Source organism: Carex rostrata, chromosome 1 (genome assembly GCF_964058835.1).
Source record: "Carex rostrata chromosome 1, lpCarRost1.2, whole genome shotgun sequence".
Taxonomy (NCBI): Eukaryota; Viridiplantae; Streptophyta; class Magnoliopsida; order Poales; family Cyperaceae; genus Carex; species Carex rostrata.
The window spans coordinates 11,298,192-11,317,354 of NC_135918.1; the positions used below are offsets into that span (position 1 = coordinate 11,298,192).

The 19,163-nt window shown below is 36.2% G+C and overlaps 2 protein-coding genes across 3 annotated transcripts in view; one reads left to right on the plus strand and one right to left on the minus strand.

Annotated features, from left to right (window-relative positions):
• DCAF1 (DDB1-CUL4 associated factor 1) overlaps positions 1-8,567 on the plus strand; it is a 78,703-nt gene extending 70,136 nt beyond the window's left edge. For both annotated transcript variants that reach the window (XM_078307457.1, XM_078307451.1), the window contains 9 exons: positions 811-908; positions 1,045-1,459; positions 2,159-2,728; positions 2,840-3,019; positions 3,478-3,906; positions 4,475-4,704; positions 5,090-6,650; positions 6,984-7,220; positions 7,878-8,567. In XM_078307457.1, the coding sequence (XP_078163583.1) occupies positions 811-908; positions 1,045-1,459; positions 2,159-2,728; positions 2,840-3,019; positions 3,478-3,906; positions 4,475-4,704; positions 5,090-6,650; positions 6,984-7,220; positions 7,878-8,339 (4,182 nt within the window). In that variant the 3' untranslated portion in view covers positions 8,340-8,567. The remainder of the gene's footprint in view (positions 1-810; positions 909-1,044; positions 1,460-2,158; positions 2,729-2,839; positions 3,020-3,477; positions 3,907-4,474; positions 4,705-5,089; positions 6,651-6,983; positions 7,221-7,877) is intronic.
• Positions 8,568-10,255: 1,688 nt separating this feature from the next.
• LOC144558629 (serine/threonine-protein kinase SAPK5-like) lies at positions 10,256-16,542 on the minus strand. Its single transcript, XM_078307480.1, has 9 exons — positions 16,296-16,542; positions 15,749-15,823; positions 14,411-14,512; positions 14,262-14,315; positions 13,654-13,746; positions 13,448-13,549; positions 11,676-11,780; positions 11,481-11,579; positions 10,256-10,792 (listed from the first exon to the last, which is right to left on the minus strand). Exons 1-9 carry the CDS (start codon positions 16,413-16,415, stop codon positions 10,457-10,459), a joined length of 1,086 nt encoding a protein of 361 aa, XP_078163606.1. The 5' UTR covers positions 16,416-16,542; the 3' UTR covers positions 10,256-10,456.
• Between the last annotated feature and the right edge of the window lie 2,621 nt (positions 16,543-19,163).

Here is a 19,163-nt window from a genome sequence, read left to right on the forward strand (position 1 = left end):
GGTATATTCTTTTTAGCATTATAATTATGTTTATTATTTATGCTTATAGATGTGTTATCGATAATTGGGTGTTTACAATCTTCATAAATTTGTCTAAACAATATACTGGTATCATGGTTTATCAGAACTTTATCACACTAAAACACTAAATACTATTTAGAACCTTGTTAATCCCTGAGTTTGTCCTTTTACACTTCACCTCACTCTCACTTGATATCTTACCCCCGATATGGGTGAACTCCTATAGTACCTGTATTTGATACGTATCTGATACAGATACACACATGATATGTATATGATTCGTATCTGGCATGCCAGATGGAGTATCTTATTTAACTACACCTCTCATTCGGAAATAAGGTCTTGGATTCCTGTGGGATCTGCGTATGTTTTATTTCCTGCCACAGATTATCTGAAACCTTTTAAGTTTTGAAGCAGGCTTAGTATTGGTTGTGCACACAATTAATAATTGTTCAATTTTAATAGGGAATAGTATTGCCAGATTGTCTGTTGCTTAATCTTCAGAATGTGTATTAGTATATTGTTTGAAAACAATTTAAAGCATAAAAGTATATTATCATATATTTAGATATTGAGAAGTGTCCTACCTTCTGCTTATGTATAGTATCAGATGTGATACTGGGATCCATATACTTTTAGTAATTCACTTGTTTTTGAGGTGTGGTCTCTAGGCTATTCTTTTTGTTGAATTATTGCGTTTTAAGAAAATGGAAGTGTGAAATTTTTATTTGGTGGGAATATAGTTATGGTTTGCAGATTCATATTTAATTTATTTGTCTGAGTTTTTAGGTTTGGAAGAAAAATAATGATGAAGATGCTGCATTGGCTGCAGCTAATGAGACTGCATCTACTGTTGTTGATGCTGCCATGTCAACTGATGTCTCTCGGTAAGCCGTTCTCTGAAAATAACCATAGAAAAATTATTTTACCTATCAAAGGAGGAAAACATTTGTCTGATGTGGCCAGTTTTTCTTTGGTTAATCTGAAATAATCCATTTGTGCTTTTATCTCTGCATTGTGCAGCTCTGATCAATCCAACACTAGGCCTGATGAACCAAAACCTGAAGACACGAGCGAGGATGCAGCTTTAGAGGACTTCACAATTCTTGATCAGGAATCCCTTTGTCAGCTTCGTGAAATATACTGTATCCAGTGCCTTGAAATTCTGGGTGAATATGTTGAGGCATTGGGCCCCATCTTGCATGAAAAGGGAGTTGACGTGTGTCTTGCATTATTGCAACGCACCAACAAGGATCAGGAGACAGTTGCACTGTTACTGCCTGAGGTGCTCAAGCTCATTAATGCTCTTGGTGCACACAAGAAATTTGCAGCTCTGTTTGTGGACCGTGGTGGGATTCAAAAGCTTCTAGAAGTCAGAAGGTTGCCTCATACTTTCGTGGGTTTGTCATTGTGCTTGTTCACCATTGGTTCTCTTCAGGTAAATAAGAGTATATATAGTGTAGTAGGCAACCATAAACAATAACCAAAAGAGTTGAGGCTATGGTAATATGCATATTACGGATCAACCCGTGCAAGGGATCCATATTTGTATTTTTAAATTTCAAACAGTCGATCTGAACCGTTAAATATAACCTTCATATCAAATGTATTAGACCAAATTTTATATTTTTATAATTTTTAACTATTATTTTAGATAGGTAGAAAATCGCTGTTTTTCTGGATGGTTCAGAAATTTCATATCGTGGTTTTCTACCTATCTAAAAGAATAGTAAAAAATTTCTAATAAAAAAAAAATTTGGTCTGAAGATCATGTCAAACCGTTCAGATCGACTGTTTAAACTTTAAAAATGGAGATATGAGCCCATAGCGCGGGCTGTTGTGTAATATGCATATTACCATAGCCTCACTCCAAAATAAAACATGGGCCTTATGTGGTGAATTCTGTTACAAGATGCTAGTTCTTTCCAAGGAATAAAGCAAATCCCTAAGAAAGTTTATCTTAGTTTCATAATGAAAACTTGACTTAAAGAACAATTAATTCCCTCCCCAATTGATATTTGTCTTTCTTTATTGTGGGGGGTGGATGGGGGTAGGGTTCAAGGTCGTTAATACAATTATAACCAACCTTTTGAAAACAATGCTTCTTTATCTAAAACCAACCTACACATATTTACAGGGTATCATGGAGCGTGTTTCTGCGTTGCCACCTGATGTAGTGAACCGTGTGGTTGAGCTAGCCCTTCAACTGCTCGAATGCCAACAAGACCCAGCTAGAAAGAACGCGGCAATTTTTTTCGGGTCAGCCTTTGTCTTTCGTGCAATATTGGACTCCTTCGACTCGAAAGAAGGCCTTCAGAAATTTCTCAACATTCTTCAAAATGCTGCCTCTGTCCGATCAGGTGGGGGAAATGCTACTCCTAATCCTAATCCAGAAGTACTGACGACGTCAGAGAAGCAGATAGCATATCACACTTGTGTTGCTTTAAGACAGTACTTTCGTGCCCACCTACTACTCTTAGTAGATTATCTGAGACCGAACAAAGGCACACGTGGCGGGGCCCGGAGTGGGTCAGGAGCCAGGGCTGCATACAAACCGCTTGATATCAGCAGTGAGGCAATAGATGCAGTGTTTGTACAAATACAGAGGGATAGAAAGCTCGGCACAAATCTTGTTCGGGCCCGCTGGCCTGTGGTGGATTGGTTCTTGGCATTAAATGGCCATATTACTTTGTTGGAATTGTGTCAGGTATTCCTCTCTGCATTTATTACTATCTGTTTATCATTCCATGCTACCTTCTGTTTTTATTTCCTGTCCTTGTGTTATTAAGGAGCTTTAATTTCTTATGACATTGTACAGGCACCCCCGGTAGAGCGATACCTACATGACATGGCACAGTATGCATTTGGCATCCTTCATATAGTGACATTTGTACCGTGTACTCGTAAATTAATTGTTACTGCACAATTAAGCAACAATCGTGTCGGCATGGCTGTCATTCTAGATGCTGCCCATGCTGCTAATTATGTGGATCCTGAGGTTAACTTCTATCTCCTTCTGTTGCAATGCAATTCAATGGTTTTATAAGTTTCTTCGAATTTATCTATCTTGAGTGCCTAGCTCTAATATCTTGTACCATCCTACACAAACTGTCTTCCACTCTTTCTTGATAAATTATTATTGCTGGTTACTAGACAAAACACTTTTTAGTATTTTAAGGGATATTAGACTAGTTAGCTAGTGGTTTTAACTTTAGTGTTGTTTCTCTCTCTTTCTTTTCTCTATTTTTATGTTCTCTCTCTTTCTCTTCTCTATCTTTATGTTCTATTTTGTTTCCCCTCTCAATTCGTACACTCCCTTGTAACTCTCTCTCTTTATTATCAATAAATTTCTAAGTAGGCTAAGCCTACTTTCCTAAAAAAAAAAAACTATGGTTTGTCTGTCTGAAGTCATTTAGAAAATTTAAGTCTTATTTATTTATTATCATGGTGCCCCAGGTAATTCGACCGGCTTTGAATGTTTTAATAAACCTCGTGTGTCCCCCTCCTTCAATCAGCAACAAGCCCTCCTCTATACCTTCTAGCAATAATGCACCACCTGTTTCACTTCCTACATCAGACAAGAGCACATCAAACCCTTCCAATACCAATACATCAGCAGTGACATCAGCATTGGTGGGGGACCGCCGGATCACTCTGGGTTCAGGTGCTGGATGTGCGGGACTTGCTGCACAGCTTGAGCAGGGTTATCGTCAGGCCCGCGAGGCTGTAAGGGCTAATAATGGAATAAAAGTGCTCTTGAATTTGTTGAATTCTCGCGTGATCATACCACCTGGCACTGTTGAATCGATCCGGGCCCTTGCATGTCGGGTGCTGCTGGGGCTTGCAATTGACGATACAATTGCACATATATTGACTAAGCTGCAGGTATTTTTTTTTCTTTCTGTTTTTGAGATGCGAAGGACAGAGAAAAGGAACGTCATGTGTGCTACATAAAAATTGTAAAGTTACAATATTGCTGGTATACATCATACAAACAGCTTCTGCCATCTTTTGTAATTACTTTGGAAGTAGCCAATTCACCCAAACTGCTGTTATTTTTGTCTATATATGGCTCATGTCAACAGCCCAAAGAAAGAATATGTGGGAAGTAGTCAATCTCTTGTGCAGTTGACAATAGCGTGAGCCGTATATAGGCAAAAGTACATATGATGTTCTCTCTAATATATGTGCAAAAGCACACATGACGTTTTCTCTAATTGTAACCAATTGCCTAGCTGCCCTTGCTTTGGCCTATATATAATGATTCATTCAAAGAAGCAAATAGTACACGCTTGTTGATTTCTAGTGGGATGTATCTTGGACACAAGACAATTCTTAGACTTGTAATTGTCTCTCTTATTTTAACTGTATATATATTAATATATATATATATTTTTAAGAAAAGAAGTCCCATAATTTTTAATAATAAATCCTCTGTATGTCCATTTCTTAGGTGGGGAAGAAGCTATCAGAGCTCATTAGAGACTCAACCGGGCAGCCTTCGGGGGGTGACCAGGGCAGGTGGCAAAAAGAGCTCACCAATGTGGCTATTGAGCTTATCGCAATTCTCACAAACTCAGGAAAGGCTACCACTCTTGCTGCCACTGACGCTGCGGCCCCTGCTCTTAGGCGGATTGAACGAGCGGCCATTGCTGCTGCCACTCCAATTTCTTACCATTCCAGGTCTGAAATCCGCCTTACAGTACTTTGTTCTGAAAAGCCAGAATTATCTTGTCCCTACATTGGAAATGTCAACTATACCCTCCTTTCTGAAGTTCTAAATACTACTCAAAAAGCATCCTGCCTTTGACTTATTTTTTGTTGAGAGATACAGTGAGTCATTAGGCTTAATTTCTAATATTTTTTAGGGGTGTTTATGGTATTTTCTTTTTGCAGGTTATGTTTTTATTCCTAATTTTTCAATATTGTGGGTACTCCATAAACTTAGCCAGTACACAATCTCACTTTGATCCTCACACAATGTACCTTGTTACCAAAGGGGGATGAAAATAATTTCATAAATTTGAGCTGCCTAACTTGAGTATCTTTTTTTTTTTTTTTGGTATAGGGAGTTGTTGCAATTGATACACGAGCATCTCCAAGCATCAGGTCTAAAATCAACTGCCGACACACTATTGAAGGAGGCTGATATACCTCCCCTCCCCTCAGGTAGTGGATCAGGTCCCCCTCCCCCCCTTCACCAGACATCACTTCAGGAACCTCCTTCTCTCCCGATTCAATGGCCTTCAAGCCGTACCAATAGCAGCTTCCTCCAAGATGCATCAAAAACTGTGTCACCCGATGATGACATCACCTTCAAACGGTCTGATTCAGCCCTGAAAAGGAAGCCCTTGGTCTTCTCTTCTAACACCAAATCTAATGCTGCTTTGAAACCACCTACAGAATCCTCGTCTGCTGCAGCACCTGATTCCATTGCTGACACGGAGGCCCAATATAAATCCCCTATAGTTTTGCCGATGAAAAGGAAGTTTAATGAATCAAAAGATTCCCTCTCTTTAACTCCAATTTTTACTAAGAGGGTTGCAACAGCAGATCTTGTTTCATACCGGTCACCTCTTTGCCAGACACCGGGGCCCACTCGCAGACCGAATGATGCTCCCCCAATAGTGTCTCCTACATCTTTAACCCTCTCTGGACGTGCAAATTTTAACAGTATACCTGTGGATAATTTAGATGATGTAAATTACACTCCTGGCATACCAGGTATACTGATGACTGGTACAGCCACACCATCCCATCTCATGCCTGCCTCAACTGACATGCAACCCGGTAACAGCGACCGAATGACACTAGATTCTCTAGTGGTACAGTACCTAAAGCACCAGCATAGGCAGTGCCCTACCCCTATAACGACCTTACCACCTCTCTCTCTCCTACAACCACATGTTTGTCCTGAGCCAAGCCGTGCCCTTGGTGCACCAACCAATGTGACGGCAAGAATGGCGTCAAGGGAGATAAAGAAGCAGTTCAATGCTGCTCATTGTCCTCGTCGTGACAGACAGTTCATCTACAGCCGTTTCAGGCCGTGTCGTACCTGTCGTGATGATGTCACTCTTCTGACATGCATGACGTTCCTAGGTGACTCGTCCCGAATTGCTACTGGTAATTATTCTGGCGAGTTGAAGATTTTTGATTGTAATTCCGGTAAAATTGTGGAGTCACACTCAGCTCACCAGACCCTTGTTACCCTAGTTCAGTCAGCAGACCAGTATGTACTTTCTTCTACTCAGTATGAAGTGAGGTTGTGGGATGCATATTCTATGTCGGGTGGGCCCCTTCACTCATTTGATGGGTGTAAAGCGGCGAGGTTCAGCCATTCTGGTGCACGCTTTGCTGCCCTTTCAGTAGAGCAGGCTCAAAAGGAGGTATTGTTGTATGATGTGCAAACATGCAACTTGGAGCTTAGGTTGCCAGATAATGGGCTGGCAAGTCGTGGTGGTGGTGGTTCGGGTAAAAATCATGCACCATCGCTTATTCACTTTAGTCCTTGTGATGATATGCTTTTGTGGAATGGGGTCTTGTGGGATAGGCGCAGTGCCAGTTCAGTGCACCGGTTCGACCAGTTCACAGATTATGGTGGCGGTGGTTTTCATCCTGCTGGCAATGAGGTGAGTATTGAATGTTTATCTATGTACCTATTTTTGAAAGTTTGAAGAGAATTTGAATTGGGCCTTGAAATAATTAATTAATATGCACAATTACTATTTGGGTTGGGGTGTCAACATTCCCTTGCTCTTAAAGTTTTCGGCAATGTTGAGTTTACTGATATTAGTCAAAGAAGCCAGATTTGCAATGTTGAGTTTACTTTAGATTACAGGTAGCACCACAAGGATACCCTTCTTCTACAAGTACAGTTTTTCAGAAATGCTAACAAATGACAATTATCAGTTATTGGAGCAACAGGTAAACTTAATTCTAACTTGGTTTGGTGGTCACGATAGGTAATACTGAATTCGGAGGTGTGGGACTTGAGGAAGTTCAAGCTATTGAGGAGTGTGCCATCTCTGGATCAGACGGTGATAACATTCAATGGAACAGGAGATGTGATCTACGCTATCTTGCGGCGCAACCTGGAGGACATGTCATCAGCGATCCAAACCCGTCGCGTGCGCCACCCGCTCTTCCCCGCTTTCCGCACCATCGACTCCTCCAACTACTCTGAGATCGCCACTGTCCAGGTTTCTACCTTTTTTCATGTCTTGATTTTAGCTTTTAGGTTTTCATTCCAATTTTTGGTTCTGCATTTGTTCGTATTCAACTTTTTGCTCTCTCTGATTGATGCAAGTACCTTTTGATGGGGTTAAATAGGATTTGTTATGTGAGGCAAATTCATTTAGTTTATTCTTGTTTTCAATGAGGTGGGGTGCAATTAAGGGAGAGTTATTGTTGATCCTGTTTAACAAATCTTATGATTCTTTTCTTGGGGTAACTTTGGTCTTTTTTTCTTTTAGCCAATTTTATTTTCTATTCATATTTTCTATTTCAACATTTTCCTATAATAGTCGTCTTCTCAAAACTGCAACTTACCAGGTATGGAGAATATGTTGCATGGCTGCATAGATAGAATATGTTAACTTGTTACCACCACTTTTTCTTTCCCTTCTTTTGTAGTAGAAAACAAGTGACTGAAACAATACCTGAACTCCCAAATTTCGAAAGCTCAGAAATGTCTTACTTTTCAAGAACCAGGGTTGACAGACATCATCTGTGAACTGCTTCCCATTTCTAAAAATCATCTTACTCAGAATCTGACGCCTCTAAATTACTAATTTGTTGTTACTGTTGAAAAGAAAAGAAGTGTAAACATCTCTATTGACACCACTTGTTTTTTGCAGGTGGACCGTTGCGTGCTTGACCTGGCAGTGGACCCTGCTGACTCACTCGTAGGTGTAGTTGCGATGGATGACCACGAAGAGATGTTCTCCTCAGCACGCCTCTACGAAGTCGGCCGGCGGCGAGCAGCAGATGACGATTCTGACCCTGACGACGGTGGTGAGACAGAAGACGAGGATTCTGATGAGGAGGAATCAGATGGTGATGACATGAATGCAATGCTCGATCTGGCTGCTGCTGACGATTCTGATGACATCCTCAGTGAAAGCGATAATGATGAAGATATCGACCTTTTGGATAGCGATAGCGAGAATGATGATGGGGAGTTCAATGATGTTGATGATCTGGATCTAGGTGCAGCGCATGATTTGCTCGGTATGATGGCCGATGCAGGGGAGGAGGATGGTGACGATGATGATAGTGATGTGGTTTCAATTAGTAGTGATGATGAGTTTGGTCTTTGAAAGCAGGTGAAAGAATATGATGCCTTGAGTTATTAATTTTCTTTTTTAATTTAGGTGAAGAAAGTGAAACAATTAGGTGACCTTGTAATTATCTGTTTGGAGTTTCGGTCAAGCGTTGAAGAGGAAGAAGGATGTAATTAGTCTTAGGGAAAAGAAGAGGATAAAAGAAAAGAAAAAGAAGCATCTCTCTTTCTAAATTTTGATAAAGGGTAGTTTCATTTTTGCAAATTTTCTGTTGGTTATTAATTATTTTCTTTGCATTCTATTTTCCTTTTTGTAACTCTGACATTCTTAATGTTCATAATATGCGCATCTGTTAAACTAACAAAATTTGATATGCGTATGTGGATTTAAGCCTGGAAGAGAACAAAAAGAAAAGAATACAAAAGAACCTTGTGGGAAATCAATTTGTTTTTATATGTAAAGAAGAAATGAGAAAGGGTTATAATGTCTCAATAATCCATGCCTTGAACCTAACTCGATATCGGGAGCGGGGGCGTTCCGGTACAATAATAGATCTGGATCATTCTTTTTAACTTGACAAATCTCGAACCCTCTATTGTTTTTATAGGCACCGGGTTGAGTGTGGTACAGTTGGAATTAATCCGGACTGTTGATTTCTCATGCAAATAGCCTCAGGTACGTGAGGGGATACGGACTCAGTTCCGATGCCCATCGGACCAAGCCTGGTTCGTCATCTAAACCGTTCAGGATCGCATCCAGATTCGTACTGTTAGTGGTTCAATCTCCACTAACGGAGCCTCTGTTAATTTGTCCACTGTTGTCAGCAAAGAAATTGTCTTCGCTCTTCTTCACTCCACACCCGCTCTTGTTCTCTTTACCTCTCCGGGCACCCCGTCTCTCGTTCTCTCTCTACATAATCGCCATTCAGTGAACCGACTATCTTACTAAACCTTCTCTCTCTAACCAAAAGGAAGTGCCCAGTTGGTTAAAACACATTCTGCATCGAATCCAATTTCTCAATTGGATTTTTTCCAGTGACAAACACCCATAGTAATACACCAAGGCTATACACGTCGCAACTCTCTAAGACCTTGCCGTGCATTGCATACTCTCGCACCACATGTCGCAACTCTCTGAGACCTTGCTGCGCATTGCGTACTCCGGTGCGACGACCAAAGAGCCTTTTACCTGTGTTGTGAGTTGTGACATGAGAGGCTCAATCTGGAATGAGTTTTGCAAATCCAAAATCAGCAACTCGAGCTTTGAAATCGGTGTCCAGTAAGATGTCGCTTGCCTTTATGTCTTGGTGGATTAGGCAAGGAAGAAGAAAGAAAAAAATAAATATGGTTATGGTTAGATCAAACTGAACTAGAGTTGTATGTATTACTTCATTTTTTTTTCTTTCCTTTTGTTTTTCAAATTAGTTTAGAGAGCAAATCCAGATTTGGATACTATTATTGTTTTTAAATAACTTCGGAGATCATATTGGGAGAGAGAGAGTGTGACACGCTTTGCATATCTCTTTACCTTCCCAAATCCAATTATGTACTTTGAATGAAATCTGTGCTTTCTGGAATCATCTGTCAAGGAAATGAGAGCCGGTGAAAAACTGGGGCCGTCATTTAATCGAGCAAAGGAGAGCCGGTATGGAGAGAGGGAGAGAGAGCGAGAGGTTGCAGAGAGAGGGAAAGAGAACAAGAGCGGGTGATGAGAGAAGGAGAGCAATGGAGAAATTAAAGGACAAATTAAAGGAGCATTCCGTAAGTGGAGATTGAGCTCAGCTGCACTAATCTTGACGCGCTCTTGAACAAATAGTCAAACTATATAGTTTAAAAAGAAAAGAAGGTAGCTGTGCTAAATTCATGATTCACATGATACGGCCTTTTGGTTGTATGCTCTACCTATTTGGAAATCATATCATGTTTAAACATTTTCTCAAACATTTTATCACATGTAGCCTTCTCTTAACTTTTTGCGCTAAACATGGCTTTTCCCATAATTAACTTACATGCTGAGAGAAGCTTGTCCAGCATCTGATACACAGTTCCAGTTCTGGTAAAGAAACTGCATTAGGTCTAATATTATTACTTCGGATGCTTACATAAACATTACCTGATTTCACAACCTGATAAAAACATTTTCTTCACAGTTCACTATATGCGCAACGTGCCGATGTCAAATTCACCACTGGCATGCACTTGTCGTACTGTCCGATCATACACATCCTCCTCCTCCTCCTCCTCCTCTTGCTCTTCACCATCATCATCTGAGTCGTTGAAGCCCCAACCGTATCCGGGGATGGACGGTACGTTTGGTATGGTCTGAGCTTCTTGTACTATCCTGCATATCTCGTCTCTGCTTTGAACCGAGTATGCTGGCGCTTGACTGTTGTTTGTTCTGTAAAACGCTGCTTGCGCCGGTTCTTTCAGTTCCCTCGGAAGACTCCTTAAGAACCAGGGGTGGCTTTTTATTTCATTCATTGTGATCCTCTGTATATTTGGAAATTGAAAAGCTGGATTAAAATTTAAAGAATGACATAGATTTAATGTTTATTATAATGAGTGATGCTATGGTAACATGCATATTACAATAGATCCGTACTATGGATCCCTATCTCTATTTTCAAAGTTTAAATAATTGATTCGAACTGCTAAACATTATCTACAAATAAAAATATGGGACCAAAATTTTTTTTTTTTTTTTTTTTTTACTTTTTTTACTTTTTTTTAGATAGGTAGAATATCACTTGATTTAAAAATTCTTGACCATTCAAAATCAGTGATTTTCTACCTATTTTAAAAAAAAATTGTAAAAAAATTATAAAAATAAAATAAAATTTTGTATCCAAGTACATTTTGATATGAAGATCATGTTTAATGGTTTAGAATGACTGTTTGAACTTTGAAAATAGAAATATGGATCCAGAGCACCGGTCAATCCATAAATATACATATTACCATCACCTCAATTATAATTGTGTTTTTTGTAAATATTTGATTTTGTGATACATGGAGAAATTTAGTAGTAAATACAAATGTTTAATTGTGAAGTTAATAAAGATTTGCTTGCATAAGGAGATAAAATATTCATCTTGAATTTAAAATGCTGTTTCCTTTCAGATTTTAACATAAAAATTGAGATGTTTCAAATAAATTTCTAGGGATGAAGAAAAGATACCCTTCCCGGGGTGGGAACGAAGATGCGTGAAATGAGATTCCTGCACTGGTCAGAGATATGAACCCTTTCAGGTATCTTGTAATTTGCTGATCTAATTCTCTACAAAATACACACAAAAATCATAAGAAAAGGAAAACAATGTATTTTACTTTTCTCGAAACCACGAGAGATAATTAAGGAAATTTCCAAACTCACTGAGATTGTTTTCCCGAAATTTCTTGGATCTCTTGGATCTTCAAAAGGATAAGCACCAACTAGCATCACAAACAAGGTTACCCCACATGACCATACATCTGCAGCCTATATTAAACCAAACAAATTAATGATCATATCCTAACTAAATTAAACCAAATGAAGAGAATTCAGACCTCAGGATATTACACTACTCATGTGCCAAAAAATAAAAATTAAAAAATAAAAATTTTGTGAAAATAATCCTCTCATTAATTTTTATCTTTTATGTTTCCACATTGTGATGATGCCCATTCATGGGGACTCATGGGCCACTCAAAAACACGCACACACGCACAAATAAATAAGTGTCATGTCTAATATAATGGCCTCAATCAACCTGTCGTTGAGGTCACCAAATGAAACCAATGTAGTGCCAAAATTGAGAAGGAATCAATACATTTCTTCACTTTTTGATTACGGTCACCCCTTTGGTGACCTCAACAACAGATTGAGTCCATGATAAATATGGAATTCCCACGAAATCATGGTTTATTGGTCTATATTTTTTTTAATAGTAAATTAAAATTTTGGATTACCCCGAGTTCGGATAGATAAGGTACCTAACCCTATTAGGTTAGACTCAAACCGTTTAATCTAAATTAGTGTGAATCTTAAAGTGGATCCCTACATTCCAAACAGTTTCGAAAAAAACTTGGCTCGGTTTTGACTTAAACTGATGCGGTCAGGTACCGCAGAGTATATTCTTCCAAGTTACCCAAACATTTTATACTTGAGTAAAGATAAATAGGGAATGATAAATGAGGACTAGTTATTGAGGGTTTTGCCTCTGTTATTTTATGTAAAGTATGTAAGATTTTTAAACATTTACAGGGGTGTAAGTAGAAATTTTCCCTGTTATACAGTGTTACTATCCACTATCCAGTATCCACTATGGTAGGTTTGATGGTGACTATGTCTTTTGTTCTTACCACATTTATATAGTAGTTGGATTTGACATAAGATGTATGAGCTCTGCTGTTAATATTATAGTACCACACAGTTTCATTCTAATAAACAAAACAATATAGATGGTAAAGTAAAATGCAAGTGGGAATCAAACATCATAAATATTGATTATTAATTTAGGTAATTGATTAATTAACTGATAGCTGTTAATGCTATGATTGAGTAAAAGAATCAGAAAATGACAGGGGAGACAACTTTACAATGTCCAATGACATATTCCTTTTGGTTTGTAAATAAAACCAAACAAAAATCCAAGAGACAACAAAGAGACAAAAGTGATAATTGATATATTTTAGTGAAGGCTGCAAATAGGTGCAAAGTATAAAGTATAAAGTTTTTATCTATCAAGCAGTTTAAAATTAGTTTGATAAAAAGTTTTTCTTGAGCAGTACTATTAGTATGTTACTATTAGTTTTTATCTCTGAGGTGTATCTTCTTAAGAATATTAATAAGGTATTAAGATTTTAGAAGCTTAATAAGGTCTTAAGTCATAATTCTTTGTTAAAAGAAATGAGATTACATGATCAAAAATGAAAAGAAATTATAAATGAGAAACTTCTAATTTGAATAAGTTTTATTAGTTTTTTTATATTTTTTACAGTTTGTGAAGAACAAGTGAACATTTCACTTTAGACTTTTGAAAGAAAAATATCTACATCTAGGAGTGAAAAATTGAAATCTCTTAATACAAACATGTCAAGCTTAAAAAGAATTTAAGGAAAAAACACAAGAGAAAAAAAAAAACAAGAATAAATAAAAATGCTAACCTTTCCTTCATACCCTTCGTATCCACGAGGTTGAAACACTTCTGGTGCGATATACGCCGGAGTTCCAACAACACTTCGGGGCCTCGAGTGTAGCACCGACGACTGCACGTAATTCACAACAAGACAATAAGTTTTCCTGTTTTACTAACGCATAAAATATGAATTTAATTTCTAGTTAATGCAAATTATGAGGTGTTGTAGTTTACCTTAGAATAACCAAAATCACAAATCTTTACCCTTGGCGCTGGGCTACCATCTAGGAGAGTGTTTTCAAGCTTCAGATCTCTATGACAAATATTCTGAAAAAATCAAAATTATTAATCATGTTATAAATAAGAGTCTTTTTTTTTTTTAATTTATAAATAAGAGTTTGATTAACTATCATAGACGAAATCGTCTAGGCTCACACACCAAACCAATCAGAGTCTGCCACATGTGCAAATTTTGCATAATTTTTTTAGAAATTATGAACATAAACATTTCATACTCTTCTGAAATTTTTGTATTGGATGTGGACATGTGGCAGTTGGGCGGAGCTATAAAATAAGATAGAGTGGGATAAATAATTTAAATAGTACATAATTGTATTATTATTTGAAAACAAGCATAGTTTTTGTAAAATTTTCTAACAATAATCATGACAAAAGAAGCACTTTTTGAATTTTTTTTTTGAGGCCAGGGATTGTTCAACGCCTCTCCTGGATCCATATGGCACCGCACTGTGTGGCAGTCTCTGATTGGTGGATGAACCCTAGACAATTTGGTAATTTTTTTTTTCTCTATAAATAATTTAGGTTTAAATAATTTTTCTTACCATGAAATGACAATAACTGACGCCACAAATGAGCTGCTGAAAGAAGTACCTTGCCTGTGATAACAAGAGGAAAAAGTAATAAGAAAAATCAATTAATTTTGATTAAATTGATATTTTTATGACAAATTGTGTTTTTTAAATTAAAGAACCTCAGGCTCGGAAAATCTCCCCGCTTCTTGAATCCTCTCAAAGAGCTCCCCACCAGCAGCATACTCCATTACAATTGCTAGATGTGTTGGTGTTAAAACCACCTAAATTATAATTATTAAAAAAGAAAAAAGAAAAAAATAGGTGTTCAATTTTGCTTGAGCAACTCTTTTGATGAGTAACTAGGGTATCCATTAATTTTAATTAGGTTCTGAGAAGTACCAAAATTGAAAGCAGTAATCAATGAATGTGTATCACCTATGGTAACAAAATATTCCGGTTTGGATATGGATTGTCCAATTAGAATCTGCACGATTATTAAAGCAGCTCTATGTGTTTCATCTTGGACCGGATTGGTCCAAATTCTGATCGGACGGCGTGATCCAAATAGAAATATTTTGTTAACTCAGAGGATATGGATTCAGTAATCAATAGCATCATCATGTTATTTTTGTTATAAAACAAGGAGTTGAGGGGCATCTCGGTGAACATCGGACCAAAATTCATTCTGATGACCGGTCAGAGCCATTTAATTCGCGTTAAAATTTGTACGCACTTAATATGTACAAATATTTAAGTTTTCTGCACGAATTTTAACACAATTAAACGGCTCTGACGAAACATTTAACTGAATTTGATCCATTGTCAATCGGACACCCCTGTTTCCATGAAATAATTATCTAGATTCAGAGATTTTCATGTATATATCCAACATTTTAGCTAGCGCATGGGTTGTAAGCGTAGTACATGCATTTGTAAGACTGCTAAATTTTATTCTGAATTGTTATTTAAGAAAAATAAGGCTTGAATCCTGTTTTGGATTAGCTCTTTCGGTGAGTGGTAAGTGTACTTGCGAATGCAAAACTACAACAATGAAATGATTGTGGATAGCTCATTTGGAAATATCACAATCACAATCACAATCACAATCACAATCAATGCTTTCAAATTGTTAGACATTTTTCTTTTATGCAGAACAAACATCAACATATAGAGACATTCATGTAAATCCAAGGTTTAATTATAGCATCGATCCCAAGAATTTATATTTATAAAGATTCTTATATTTAATTTTGCGAAAATATTATGCAACTATATTGGTTTGAAACAATAGTTTGTGCTTGCAATATATATATTTTTTTAGGAAACAAGAGGGGTCAAGCCCCACTTTAATTAGTGCTTGCAATATATAGAAGCACTAATATTTCACAACCCATCTTAATTTCTTCTTCACAATTTTCTTACTTTGCTAACCAATGACTCTTTTTAATTGGAAGCAAATTTTAGCTTGTGAGATTTTTATATATAAAAAGGTAATAATATATGATAAAGAGCAACACCTCCTTAAAACGAATAATATTTGGATGCTGGAGAGAGCGGTGGTTTATTATCTCCCTGAGCACATTCTCATCAATCTAACAAATTAAACCAACAACAAGAGTCACTAGAATGAAAATAAAATAAATTAAATTAAAGTTAGATAATGAAGAAATATGTGATATAAAAATAAATATGTTTAACCTGAGAGAACAATTACATAGTAATGATCTAATGCACTAAGATGCATGCTTCTACTTAGTATTCTATGTAATTCCAGGCTAGATAAAATTCAATACAAATGAGAAGAAACACATTACTTGTTTACCAAGACCCAAATTATTTGGTGTTTTTCTATATAATCAGAGTTTATTGGCATCTAAAACAAAAATTACTAGGAAAAAAGAAAAGCTATGTTTGAGATAGCAAGTTGTTCACTTGTTCTCTATAAAATCTAATTGTATTTAATATGAACTGAGGAAACAGAACAATTCAAGTTACTGTGGACGACAAAATTTTCTCCAGCAATACTATGACAAAGAAATAGCACTTTATTTAGAAAATAATCACCCGATGACCACGATCGATGAACTTCATGGCAACGAGCTCACGTGTTTGTTTGTTGCGCATCAACCTGGCGACACCAAAATTCCCTGACCCGATCTCTCTCACCGGCTCGTACTTCTCCATCTTCTTCTAACTCTCTCACTGTAGAAATGGACAGTTAGTGTGTGCTTTTGGCCTGTTATTTCATGATAACTTAGCAAAGGTGCAGGGGAAGGAGAAAAGAGGGGAGATGACATATATATATATTGTTAGTATCAAGTGGATCAGGGGGTATTCTTAAGCACAGTAACATTTTCACATGTACCCCTCAAACATTAAATGATTTTGGAGACAGCCTTTCTAGTTAGATTAATTTGTAGGCATTTTTCTTTTATTGTTCTATCTAGCATGTTTAAAGTTGAACCTAAAAACAAGGCATGTGTCAAAGCATTAATGCAAAGTCCAGAAATAGAGACCGAATGATTAATCATAAATTTATGTCTTCTTTAGCAAAAAGGTCTACCAACAATACTATTTAGAATTTTATATGAATTGTATAGCCTTTGAAGATTTGAATCTACCAAAGATAAACATTCATGAAAACTAATTAGTGTTATAAAGAAGTATATATATGGTTCACATCCATGACAAAATAAATTCAACTTGGGGATGCATGAGTGATCAATTAAAATAAAAGTGCAAATGTCATTGCCTTTCATGGATTGCATGTAATTAACTTGTTTTACTCTACTAATTACTTAATTAGTGGACCACCCATAAGAAGTGTTACTTAATTTATATCTGATATTTTTCTGATTGATCTTTGTTCATTTCCATGAAAGTAACCTCTCTTCTGATGGTATTAGTTTAATGTAGTAGTTATAATTGTAATTGGGGAACTTTTCCTTAGTGCTGAAGGCAATAATGAACCCCCCCAACTTCCCATGTGTCAATCACTTACCCATTATGTTGTCAATAGTGGGAGATGATGATAATTTGACATGGAAAGTACAAATTAGTTCTTATTCATCTGATTTAATTGTCAATAATTTGTCAATCAATGATTCATCTGATTTATTTTACCTTTTTAGTAAAGAGGAATATTCCTGTTTATCACAAGTGTATGACTTGTTTGTTGTAAATTTAGCTCTTAAGCACCAAATGGTTTTTAATTAAAGCAAAATTGAGGTGAAAAATATAAATAAGCCAGAGTGAATTTCTTGAATTCATGGGATTATCAACATACCTAACGGGACAAAAAAATTGAATGGGTCAATGAAGTCAATTGATATATTTTAAAATATTTGGGTTTGGTTTGATTTTTCAAAATGTTGAATATCTAATAGTCAAGGTCCTTCCCAAAGGAAACTTCTATATAATATTCATGTTTGGTTAATATACTGGTAAGAACGACAGCTATCTTCTTAGTAATAAATTTCCTGGCACCGAGATAAATATCTGGTAGAAAGAAAAAGTTCATGTTTTATGTAGCTATAAAAAAATAAAAAAAATGGTTATATCCTTCAGTGTGCTTATAAAAAAAATTAAATGAATTAATATGCTTGCTACATAAATACATAATAGATTCATTATCTTCAATAAAAAAAAAACGCAAATTTTACATGCCGTAGGAACAACAATAATTTACAAATATTTCGAGACACTGAATAAGGCTGTAAATATCTGTGTAAATAATGGTGTTGCGTGAAAATTCTGAGCAAAATAAGAAACACAAAAAAATTATCTTCAATGCGAAACAACAAATCTTGGGAGACAGCGCCTTACTGTGTCATACATTGATTGGGCCTCCGATACGCCATGTGGGGCCCACAAAAATCTCTCTCTTCAAACTGATGGGGTTTACCGTTTATGTAGTTATTCATATATTTGGTGGAGTGAGAACATATATTTGTCCATAGTGATAAATGAATAGTTTGGGTTCGGTTTAGCGGGTAAAAAATTCATGATTCGGATATAATTCGAATAAAAACTTCGTGATTCGAATATAATTTGGGAATAATTCGGTACAACAAAAAGCACAAAAAAAACCCAATTTTTTTTCGTATTTTTCTCATGAATAATTCGTGACTCGCATTTTATTCGCAAATAAAACATATTATACATTTTTTTTGTGTTTTATTCGAAATTCAGTTTGAAAAAGTCAAAAAAACATTTAATACGCGATTTTTTCGCGATTTTTTCACGAATTAAAATCGTATATTGTCACTACGCATTTGCCCATCTTCTCCTTTTAACTTTACATCCACTACTCCATTGGTCACATATCAGCGTTCCAGAAGATCAAAAGAAAAAAATTCAAGATGCTGAGGCAATTTCAATTATAGATTAGAGATATCAAAAATCAATTTTAATAATTTATTGTAATGTCATACATACTCAGGTACTTAATACGTTGAATTACGGTTTAAAAATCACAATTATACAAAGTCTTGGTGGTTAATTGGAGAAAGGCCTGTTATTAAATTAATATTTCAGATTTAATACAATTTATCTCTTAAGAATTAAAACTAATCTATTGTGCATCGTACCAAAAAGATAACATGAATGACACGTGGACTGAACTCGAAAAGATTAATTGAATGAAATTCCAATCAACGGACATTAATATAGTCAAAATAATTAAATAGAATGAATATGTACTTCAATGATATAATAGCAACATATTGTTGTAGCATTAATTTAGAAATTAAAATAATTAAGAATTATAATGAGTGGCCAATCCATTACTCGTCTTACACATCATTATATATTAAAATCATAATTAATTAATAAAGTAATATTAGAGTAGAACTGGGTATTCTTAAGTTCAATGTGTCTCTTTGTGAACTCAACTCTAAAATCTATTGAATTAGCTTCAAACGATGAATTCAA

What these genes read in the sequence shown, in the direction of transcription:
- LOC144558629 (XM_078307480.1), bottom strand. Translation starts at nt 16,415, where the DNA reads ATGGAGAAGTACGAGCCGGTGAGAGAGATCGGGTCAGGGAATTTTGGT. An exon ending in TCATCGATCGTGGTCATCGG is followed by an intron (nt 15,824 to 16,295) that starts GTGATTATTTTC and finishes TTAATTTGTTAG; the next exon opens with ATTGATGAGAATGTGCTCAG. An exon ending in GGAGATTTTCCGAGCCTGAG is followed by an intron (nt 14,316 to 14,410) that starts GTTCTTTAATTT and finishes TTGTTATCACAG; the next exon opens with GCAAGGTACTTCTTTCAGCA.